Source organism: Sinocyclocheilus rhinocerous, unplaced genomic scaffold (assembly GCF_001515625.1).
Source record: "Sinocyclocheilus rhinocerous isolate Xijiao unplaced genomic scaffold, SAMN03320098_v1.1 scaffold285, whole genome shotgun sequence".
NCBI lineage: Eukaryota > Metazoa > Chordata > Actinopteri > Cypriniformes > Cyprinidae > Sinocyclocheilus > Sinocyclocheilus rhinocerous.
In genome coordinates this window covers 1839514-1851277 of record NW_015630288.1, presented here as the reverse complement: position 1 = coordinate 1851277, position 11764 = coordinate 1839514, and the positions used below count along the sequence as shown (strand labels likewise).

Here is an 11764-nt window from a genome sequence, read left to right as displayed (position 1 = left end):
AAAAATATATATATATATATATATATATATATATAAAATCCTCATGTCAAGACCACTTTAGATAAGTACATAAATCAAGTAGTTGTGTAAAAGTAGAGTTACCCTGACAAAATATTACCTCTTTAAAAAATAGAAGTTTTTCTTTTTAATTTAACTTTAGTAAAAGTACAAAAGTACTCGATTTTACATGTACTTAAGAATTCAAAGTAAAAAATACTGATTGATGAACAATGTTTATTTATTTATTTAGCTTTTTTGGCCATTTTAATAAGGAGGATTTGTGGAAGAAGACACATAAGTATTGATCCGCAAATTTGCAATAAATAAATAATAAATAAATTTGACTACCAAAACATACATTGTCAAAATATTAAACTTCAATATATTATAATATCTAATTAAGTTACTGATAATTCAAGTGTGCAAACAAGTGAAAATAAAATATACCATATACTATTTTAAAATGAAGAAAAACAAAATGTGTGATGACAATAAAAAAAAACAGATATAACATGGGGCAAAATATGTTAACAGTTTAGGAAAAATGTTATTGATTTATATCATCAACAGCTGCAATCAGATCAGTTTTGCAAAATGAATCATTTATGGAGATTTTCGAGCCTGTTCAGTGGGTTCATTGAAAAGAATCAGTCCGTTCATGAATTGGACTTCATTATCATTATCATTATCTGAGAGTGGATGTCTGTTTCCTCAATTTGACATAACAAGGAATGATTCTTTTTTTAATGAAATGTAATGGAGTAAAAAGTTTAATATTATGCTTTGGAATGTAGTAAAGGAAAAATAAAAATAATCTGATATATATTCCAGATACTTGAAAAATGTACTGAAATACAATAACAAAGGTAAATTACTTTGTAGATGTCCTAGTAAATATAATGAATGTAAAACTTAATGGCTAATTTTATATAATTTTTCACATTTTTCTTGTTTTCATTTTATGCATTTAATCATTCAATTGTGGCATTTCCATCACCCTGCATCACAAATTCACAATACCAGCTGTAAACAGAGATTTATCCTACTCATGATAGATACATAAGCCTCTGCATCAAAGTCTTAGCTTTTGCATGATTGCCGATCATTTTGACCTTTGGTCACCATTTTTTGACTATAGACAGGACGATTGCGAGCATGTCAAATCGGAGAGTGCATGAAGCACACAATAGACCATGTCGCTTTATCAAGTTGCTGTTGTCATATCTCACCTAGGGTGATGAGGCAGAGGATCTTCCAGGAGAGCAAGTGAGCGAGGAGCAATTTACAGATGAGCATGGCAACATCGTCACCAAAAAGGTCAGCAGTCTCATCCTGCTTTTTTCATTTACCATTCATTAGCATGTGAAATCCATTTCAAATGCATCTCAACAATCATTTTGTTCAGCTGTACAAATGAGCATGGTTGGGTTTGTTGCTTCAAAGCCTAATGAGCTGCCCACGTAGACAGCATTTCAAACGATGTAGCAGCTGTACCAAAAAGTAGGCTTCCTCATTTAGACCAAATTCTAAGGAAGCATCTCACGTATCGTTCTCAGAGAAGACAATCCCAGAATACATTATGACAAATGTAAAAATGTGAAAGAAGTCCACCCAAGATGGCACAGAGAGAAACTAGGAATTGACCCTATATAGAGGGATAGTTCACTCAAAAATGAACATTCTGTCATAAATTACTCACCGTCATGTCGTTCCAAACCTGTAGGACCTTTGTTCATCTTCGGAACACAAATTAAGATAATTTTGATGAAATACAAGAGCTCTCTGACCCTGCATAGACAGCAAGGGTCCTAAAGGTTATTATGTTTTTATTTTTAACAAAAATTAATATATGCTTATAACCAGTGTTGGGGGTAACGCATTACAAGTAACGCGAGTCTTTTTTATTTTAAAAACAAACAAGCAAGCCCTGTCCAGATTTAAAAAGTAACGCAAAAGTAACGTAACACATTACTTTCCATAAAAAGTAACTAAGTACCGTAATTAGTTACTTTTTTATGGAGTAACGCAATATTGTAATGCATTACTTTTAAAAGTAACTTTCCCCATCACTGCTTATAACACAATACTTTGTGTCATATTACTATGCCATTAAAGGGGCTATACATAAGAATTTTCATGTATTAATCACTTTTTTTGTGAACATCTTGTAACCAATTTTAAAAAACAAGACCTACCCCAAATTCCTAGGTTGTATATGAAATACTGAATCTCAGTCTGGATGTTCATTAACAGCATCACTGCAAAAGCATTTCCAACTTGTCTTTAATTCCAAGAACGAAAAAGAGCTTCACCAGGGCTATATCAGGGCACTGATTCACGTTCAGTCTCTCGTACGTTACGTGTGCACGAGTGTGAGAATGAGCAAATAAGTTGCGGAGTTTTTAATTTGACATACAGGCCCTTTAAATTTCAGAAAACTAGTTAAGGGTGCAACTTGACTGTTTCTAATACAGCGGCTGAAGGAGTGACTGTATCTCAGACATCATTCTTTCTCCTGACCACCGTACCTATCATGGTTAGTTAGTTAGTTAGTTAGTTAGTTAGTTGCCATTTCCATTCACCATTTCCATTTAAACTTCTTACCCAACTATGGCGACTTTTGCTTCTAAGAACCCTAAAAAAGAGAAAGGGGTCTATGTTCTTATATTTCTTTGAGTAGTGAACTTTACAAATAAAAAAAACATACTTAAATTGCTTATTATACCCTATAATTGTGTCTACTGTGTATTTTTATGCTTATTAGGGTACACTCAAAAATATTTAGGCCTTTTTTTAAGATTCTAAGGTTTTGATATTAAGACTTAAGATTTAAGTATTTTAATTTAATATAACAATTCCATCCATTTGCATTACAAAGTTTAAAATTAAATAAAAAAAATAAAAATATATCAATTAAAATGTATATATATATATACTTATAATACCATACTTTGTGTCATATTACTATGGCATTAAAGGGGCTATATTTAAGAATTTTCATGTATTAATCACTTTTTTTTGTGAACATCTTGTAACAAATTTTTAAAAAAAGACCTATCCCAACTTCCTAGGTTGTCTATGAAATACTGTAGAATCTCAGTTTGGATGTTCATTAACAGTATCACTGCTAAACGACTTTTGCTTCTAAGAACCCTGAAAAAGAGAAAAGGGTCTATTGTTCTAATATTTATTTGAGTGGTGAACTTTACAAATAAAACAAAGTGAAATTGCTTATTATACCCAATAATTGTGTCTACTTTGTATTTTTATGCTTATTAGGGTACACTCAAAAATATTTAGGCCTTTAAGATTCTAAGGTTGGGCACACACACATACACACACACACATATACATATATATATATATATACAGTATATATTGAGTGAAAAAGATGCTGTCTATGTAAAGCAATCTAAATGTGTCACATATGGGGTTAGGACAGTGTCTACGAAGATAGTAGACAGCAAGGCAGCTCAATAAATTTTGAAACAGTTCATAAAATCAACATGACGTAAAAATTTAAGAGTAATTTAATGATAATTGACAAAGAAATTCACTGTTATGTTGAGATGCTCTTGAGACCTTCAGCATATCCGGAATTAAAATAGATGGTTTGCACAATTTTACATTAAGTGCAACTTTAAAGTACATGTTTCCTTTCTGTCAAACATCCTAAGACATTATTTTTGCATGTTTCTTACACTGTTTCCCATCTCTTCATTTCCTCTCCTTCATTCCTTTTCATGCACCTTCTGCTCATCCGCCGATTCTCAATGATCTCACCCATCCGTGATGTAGATTGTGAGGAAGGTGGTCCGGAGAGGAAAAGGGGAGGAAGGGGGTCAGGAGCTCATCATAGAAGGGCTGCCGAAGGATATCAATGAGGCAGACGCTGATGGAGAACAGTTCATGAGCTATGCCGTCCTGGGCCGTGACAGCAAGGTGGGCTTTTGAGTTCGCTGGGCTGACAGAGCGTGGTTTGAAGGAGAATAAGCAAACTGCTAGATGCTTGAAGGCTTAAACCAGGAAACACCAAAGTTTTGTCTCTCTTTTCTTGTTTGTTTTTTGTTTTTTGGGGGGCATTGTTTTTTTGGCATTGTAGATCTTATAGAAGATGCAGCCTATAAATGCAGCCTGAAGATAATGTATCTGCAAGAATACTCCATGAATCCTTTAAAGGAAATTAAACACTTCACCTTTAAGAAATGCAACAAGAGTTCTTCAGCTTATTGAGGAAAAGGACATTTGAATGGAAAAAATAGCATGTTCCAAGGTCCTGAAAGTGTTGGGAGGACAAAATATGCTCTGGAAGATGTGAGAAGCTAGTAAGCCTGTATACAGTTGATACACTTTAGTTTAAACTTTAGAAACTTTATTAAAATTGTCCTTAATATTAGAATTTTTAGACTTTATTATAATTGTCCTTTATATTATTTAAAAAAAATTTTTTTAAAGTGATGGCTTAGTATCACTTTAGGTCACTCCGGTCAGATTTGAATTGGTTATGAAGAACTAGTAATCATATCATTGGATTATAGTGCTTAACTTCACCCCAATGCATCATTATTCTTTCTTTTGGGCACTTTTTTCATTTCCTGAATTTCTTTCCGTTCCAAAAAGAGGAATCAGTCAGAACCAGGATTAATGATGCTCAGTGTTATTTGGAGAAAAAAATAACACTGAGCGTTGCATTTCGGAGGCCTAATGTGGTATCATTTAATTGGACTAAATATAATATTCTACCATGCTACTCTACTCATACTACTATTTCTGCAGTATGCACTGTGCACATTATGCAAACATCTATGTGCATGGAATACTGACCTATTACATCTGCCCAAATTTGCAGTATACAGAAGTATCCATTTCCAAAACCATCAAACCCATATTTAACATCTTTTTCTTTACTCGTTATTTAATCTGACAAATGATGAGACATTTGCAGAATTCATTTATTCAAATAAATTTTACCTATGTTGCATACTACTGTTTAAAGCATACTACATACTGTTTCACATACTATTTTTAAAATACACTGAAAAAATGGTAACCTAAATATGGTAACATCTAAAATAACCAGTTTTATTCAAGTCAGATATATTCTGTAACATCACTAAAGCAACGTATGTACATTTATACCAGCAAAATTATTTTAAAGCAAGGCAATTATTGCAGGTTACCACTTTTTACAGTGTAGTAAGCACTATGCACTGTATATCTTGTGTCTTGTAGATCTTGTAGAGGAAATTACATCACCAGGTTGGTTCATATGTGATTCCTCTTTATGGGCGTCCCAGTTAACCCTCATTGATAACTTCATTTGATGTTCATTATCATTCATTTCTCTATGGTTGATGTCAAGTTTCCTTGTATACGCTCGACTTGAATTAAACTTCTCTTTGCCCAGACTGTGCCCGTCCTTCTGTGTTGGCCTTTTCTGATGCTATTTGCTTTTCTCTCTCTCTCCTGTTCTCTTTATCCTCTCCTATTTATTTTCCCCTGGACCGTGCCTCTCTTTCGTTATCTTCTCCATGCTATCTTCTTGTTTTGTGTGTTATTTGCACGTTCTGCTTATTGAACCTGATCTCTTTTCCATTAACACATCACCTAATTGTTTCACTTTGCCCTCTCCATCTGTTCCGTTACTCCTTGTTTCTATTCATTCACACTCCCGTCCCTTCATTTCTCTGTCCTCCCCTGGGTGCTGCTCTCCGCTGCTCCTCTCCTCTCCCGCCCCACCTGCTCTCCGTCATAGCCGGATGTTGTGGATGTGAAGTGGGGAGGTGCTCAAATAGTCAAATGTGTGAGTCTGCGGAGAGTAAAGCAGTGAGTCTGACTCACTCCTCCCTGCAGGTACAGGACATTGCTGCACTTTGTGCTAATGTAATCCTGCTAACCAACAGGATTCAATCAAATTTCAAGAAATCATATTTTTCCAGCTCAGGCCTTAAGTATACTATATTTACCATTAGTGATCAACAAATATGGGTTTCTCAGTGTAAGATTCTTAAACTATTACCCTTTATCCTAAATATGCAGTTTGAGCCTTCCTAAGTACCAACAGTTATTTATCATTACTAAGTCGAATCCTAAAGTACTACACTACTGTTCAAATGTTTGTAGTTTTTAAGATTTTTTATGTTTTTGAAAGACTCTTAAGCTCACCAAGGCTGCATTTGATTGATAAACACATACTAAAACAGTGATCTTGTGAAATGTAAAATATTAAATGTCATTTTTTTTTCTATTTGAATATATTTTAAAATGTAATTTATTCCTGTAATGTTTAAGCTGACTTTTCAGCATCATTACTCCAGTCTTCAGTGTCACATGATGCTTAAGAAATCATTCTAATATTATGCTGATTTGCTGCTCAAGAAACATTTCTGATTATTATCAATGTTGAAAACAGTTGTTCAGATTCATATTTTTGTGGAAGCTATGATACATCTTTTTTTACAGCAGTTATTTGAAAATAATTCTTTTGCAACATTATAAATGTCACTCTTGATCAAATTAATACATACATAAACTTCTAAACAGATATAGATATACTTTAGACAACTATATAAATTATTTTAGTATCAGTTATTATAATTATTTATATAAAATGTTATAATTTCACTAAATGAAGAATTGAAGAATTTTGGTAGATTGCAAGGTTTGATGAATTTGACTAATAAATTGACTAATGTGCTGATATAAATTAATGTTTTAAACAATTTTAATAAATTATTTGACTTCATTCTGTCTTGTTAATAATATCAATACTAAGTTATGAAAACATAATGCACTGTTCGTGAGAATGAACCAGGTATTTTAGTTAAATTTAGATGTCTTACAAGATGAATCAAAATATAGAAAACTAAAACATAGTATTTAATTATCCAGCAGTATTGAAGCCATCAGATCCAACTTTGTAAATATATAATAAGTTCTAAAAAATATAAGAAGTTCTGTTCCAGAAATATACTGATAACTTGTTTATTTACAGCTAGTGAGTGCGTTTGAATGGAGCAATGTCTCTGATAGTTTATTGGACAATGAAAGCAATGGGGGCCTATAAATCAGCTGATTGAGCAAGGCTATAGTAAAAGCTGGATTTTCAAATAAAAGTTAACTATTCAAACATAGTTACATCTACTAATTTTTTATAATGTGTGCCCTCAGTTATGCTATTGAGTGTTGTACTTTATTAAAAACCCACGTATCACCTCATTGCATTAACTCCTAAACTCCTCTGACATCTTATCCATTTCCAACTAATATATGAAAGTGTCCAGTTAGCATTTGTCTGCCCTCCCTCCCTTTTAACTACAGAATAACTCTTGATTATGTATTTTACCTATGGTCAAAAATATTACCCTTTATCCTAAATATGCAGTTTGAGCCTTCCTAAGTACCAACAGTTATTTATCATTACTAAGTCGAATCCTAAAGTACTACACTACTGTTCAAATGTTTGTAGTTTTTAAGATTTTTTATGTTTTTGAAAGACTCTTAAGCTCACCAAGGCTGCATTTGATTGATAAACACATACTAAAACAGTGATCTTGTGAAATGTAAAATATTAAATGTCATTTTTTTTTCTATTTGAATATATTTTAAAATGTAATTTATTCCTGTAATGTTTAAGCTGACTTTTCAGCATCATTACTCCAGTCTTCAGTGTCACATGATGCTTAAGAAATCATTCTAATATTATGCTGATTTGCTGCTCAAGAAACATTTCTGATTATTATCAATGTTGAAAACAGTTGTTCAGATTCATATTTTTGTGGAAGCTATGATACATCTTTTTTTACAGCAGTTATTTGAAAATAATTCTTTTGCAACATTATAAATGTCACTCTTGATCAAATTAATACATACATAAACTTCTAAACAGATATAGATATACTTTAGACAACTATATAAATTATTTTAGTATCAGTTATTATAATTATTTATATAAAATGTTATAATTTCACTAAATGAAGAATTGAAGAATTTTGGTAGATTGCAAGGTTTGATGAATTTGACTAATAAATTGACTAATGTGCTGATATAAATTAATGTTTTAAACAATTTTAATAAATTATTTGACTTCATTCTGTCTTGTTAATAATATCAATACTAAGTTATGAAAACATAATGCACTGTTCGTGAGAATGAACCAGGTATTTTAGTTAAATTTAGATGTCTTACAAGATGAATCAAAATATAGAAAACTAAAACATAGTATTTAATTATCCAGCAGTATTGAAGCCATCAGATCCAACTTTGTAAATATATAATAAGTTCTAAAAAATATAAGAAGTTCTGTTCCAGAAATATACTGATAACTTGTTTATTTACAGCTAGTGAGTGCGTTTGAATGGAGCAATGTCTCTGATAGTTTATTGGACAATGAAAGCAATGGGGGCCTATAAATCAGCTGATTGAGCAAGGCTATAGTAAAAGCTGGATTTTCAAATAAAAGTTAACTATTCAAACATAGTTACATCTACTAATTTTTTATAATGTGTGCCCTCAGTTATGCTATTGAGTGTTGTACTTTATTAAAAACCCACGTATCACCTCACTGCATTAACTCCTAAACTCCTCTGACATCTTATCCATTTCCAACTAATATATGAAAGTGTCCAGTTAGCATTTGTCTGCCCTCCCTCCCTTTTAACTACAGAATAACTCTTGATTATGTATTTTACCTATGGTCAAAAAATAAATAAAAAACTATAAAAGAATGTATACAGGATCCTATTCCCGTCCTCTCATAATTTGGAATTCTAATGGGATCTAATAAGAATCCTCTATGAATTATACTAGAATTGAAATTACAGAAATTTGGATTCTTGTTGGAGGTTGTGCAATGTTTATGAAAATTACATTGGTTTAGGAATAATGTCTTGCTACATTCTTGAAAATAAGTGTTCCAAAATGGGTTTTCACAGCAATGCCATTAAAGAATTTCTGGTTCCTCAAAGAACCTTGTTAAAAGAACTAGTTTCTTTCTTAGTGAAGAATATTTTAATCATCTAAAGAACCTTGTTCTACTAAGAACCTGCAAAGGTGCCATGGATGTTCATGGAACCATTGATCCCAATAAACAAGAATAAGAGTACTGAAAGCACACATTTTTCCTAAATTTCTAAAAAATAATTTTGATGTTCTGCTGAGATATTTTATCCTATTGTAGATTTTCAAAGATCCTGTACACATTTCTTCAAGTTTTGTGTACTGGTATTTGGTGTCATTCAGACCTGTATAAAAGCATGCTGTATTTTTTCTTATATGAAGGTACAGTTTAAATTGGAAGGTCATTTATGGCAACTCTCTGGTTGAACTACCAGCTATAGTAGATCTGGTTTTGACCTGGTAAATCACCTTGGACCAGCTACCATGCTGCAAAACATAGACCACGTCAAGCTGCTATTTTGGTCTGAATGTCATGATTCTTGTAAGATCGCAGATTCATTGTAACCTTCCTTTCTATTTTTCCAACCTAGGACTTGACACCTACACCCAAACCATCCTTCACTGACACATGATGGGCGTCAAATAAAGAAGAAAACTGAACTAGAGCACGGGCGATAGGCGATGGATATTAACTACGAAAAGAGATTTTCGGACTTTTTGTAACAAGCAAAACAAACACTAGCGGCTAGAGGCATGATTTCTTATAAAATGAAACCAAACAATGAAAAAAAGCAAGCATTTGAGAAGTGCTTCCTGTAATCTCAATATCAGCATGTGAAAGTGCTGTCGCATGGCCTGCCTTTACATACAGCACTGACTGCAAGCAATTATGAGGTGAGAATATACTGTCGTACCGCAAGGGCTGTAAAATGGTGGGGGGAAGGACTTTGGCCAACTGGATGCATACGCTTAACATCGTGGTATAGGGGCACATGGGACACGAAAGTTAGTTTTAGTCAAATCCAGCAAGAGTTTCCTGAAATTTAGTCTTCCAAGCGAGTCCAGAACACACTATTACCGAAAAGGTTTCCCACCAGGAGGAGTTTGACCCTCTTGTACTGGTATTATACATAATATGCACTCAAATATGATGTGAATGTACTCTCCGTGTGCGTGTGTTGTTTTCCACAGCCAAAAAAAAAAAAAGACAACAACCTATGCGATGATTATGCTGCTGTCTCAATACTTGCTCCTGAATTCTTGTTCAGTCCAATAGTACGTGTCTTGTGTATTGTAAAGGTATAATTGTGTAGCAAATGAGCTTTGAAGTCCTGTGTTGCCTGAGATATACTAGGCTCAAGGGTTACAATTTGTGCAGTTTAATTGTTTTCAGTGGGATACAGTACTTTGGACATATTTTAGAATCACTGTGGGGCTCTATATGTACACGTTTGCAGCGCTGCAGCAAGATTTTTGTTTTTGTTCTATATACATTGCATACCTCTGTGTATACGAACCCTGAGCTTCCTCTTAATAACTCGATATGCACAGAGGAGCTTATAAGCGTTATATTAACATTTGCATTATCCACCTTCAGCATTTGCTTTATTCCAAATAACCACTATAGTGGGGAGACTTTCTTCTGAATCCTTAGAACCAAAAAAGCAATAATTTGTATTTGTCTTGTTATAAATGATAGTTAAAAAGTCTAACCTTTCATTGAAGTAAAATTAGTCGTAAAAATGTAGATAAAGGCTGTCAATAGATTAAAATTATTATTCACAATTAAAAATGTTTGTTTTGTAGGTAATAATTCAGCATATTCATTATTAATTAATAAAAACCTAAAAAGTTACGTTGCAAAGATTTTTTTAGAACACTTTACAATAATGTTCCATTTGTTCATAAAAATTTACTATATTAGTTAACATGAACTAACAATGAAAACTACTTCTAAAGCATTTATTAATCTGTTAATTTCAGTTTACTAATACTTCATTAAAAATCAAAGTTGTATCTTTTCATAATATATTTAACAGATTTGAGTTCACATGAACAATGAACAGGATTTTTATTAATGTTATTAAAGATGAATAAATACTGTAACAAATTATTCAGTGTTCGTTAATGTGTTATTAACGTTAACTAATAGGACCTTGTTGTAAAGTGTTACCAGATGCTTTATTGATAACTTCACATTACTAAAAACAGGCTACTTGTCAAGAAGACATTAGAGGAGAATGAAATCAGTTCTATATGTTCAGATTGAATGGCATTAAACTCACTAACTTTGGGAGCCCAAAAATCAACATCGTTTTTCCTAGACATGTCACAATTATTGCTCATTGTAACCTTCCTTTCTATTTTTCCAACCTAGGACTTGACACCTACACCCAAACCATCCTTCACTGACACATGATGGGCGTCAAATAAAGAAGAAAACTGAACTAGAGCACGGGCGATAGGCGATGGATATTAACTACGAAAAGAGATTTTCGGACTTTTTGTAACAAGCAAAACAAACACTAGCGGCTAGAGGCATGATTTCTTATAAAATGAAACCAAACAATGAAAAAAAGCAAGCATTTGAGAAGTGCTTCCTGTAATCTCAATATCAGCATGTGAAAGTGCTGTCGCATGGCCTGCCTTTACATACAGCACTGACTGCAAGCAATTATGAGGTGAGAATATACTGTCGTACCGCAAGGGCTGTAAAATGGTGGGGGGAAGGACTTTGGCCAACTGGATGCATACGCTTAACATCGTGGTATAGGGGCACATGGGACACGAAAGTTAGTTTTAGTCAAATCCAGCAAGAGTTTCCTGAAATTTAGTCTTCCAAGCGAGTCCAGAACACACTATTACC

The 11764-nt window shown here is 33.0% G+C and overlaps 1 protein-coding gene across 1 annotated transcript in view; it reads left to right on the top strand.

The window, feature by feature from the left end:
- The window catches only part of LOC107740021 (ankyrin-1-like), a 149865-nt gene extending 139265 nt beyond the window's left edge, over positions 1-10600 (top strand). The window contains exons 39-42 of the mRNA XM_016552291.1: positions 1234-1317; positions 3799-3942; positions 5756-5853; positions 9489-10600. Of these exons, the coding sequence (XP_016407777.1) occupies positions 1234-1317; positions 3799-3942; positions 5756-5830 (303 nt within the window). The 3' untranslated portion in view covers positions 5831-5853; positions 9489-10600. The remainder of the gene's footprint in view (positions 1-1233; positions 1318-3798; positions 3943-5755; positions 5854-9488) is intronic.
- Positions 10601-11764: the final 1164 nt, after the last annotated feature.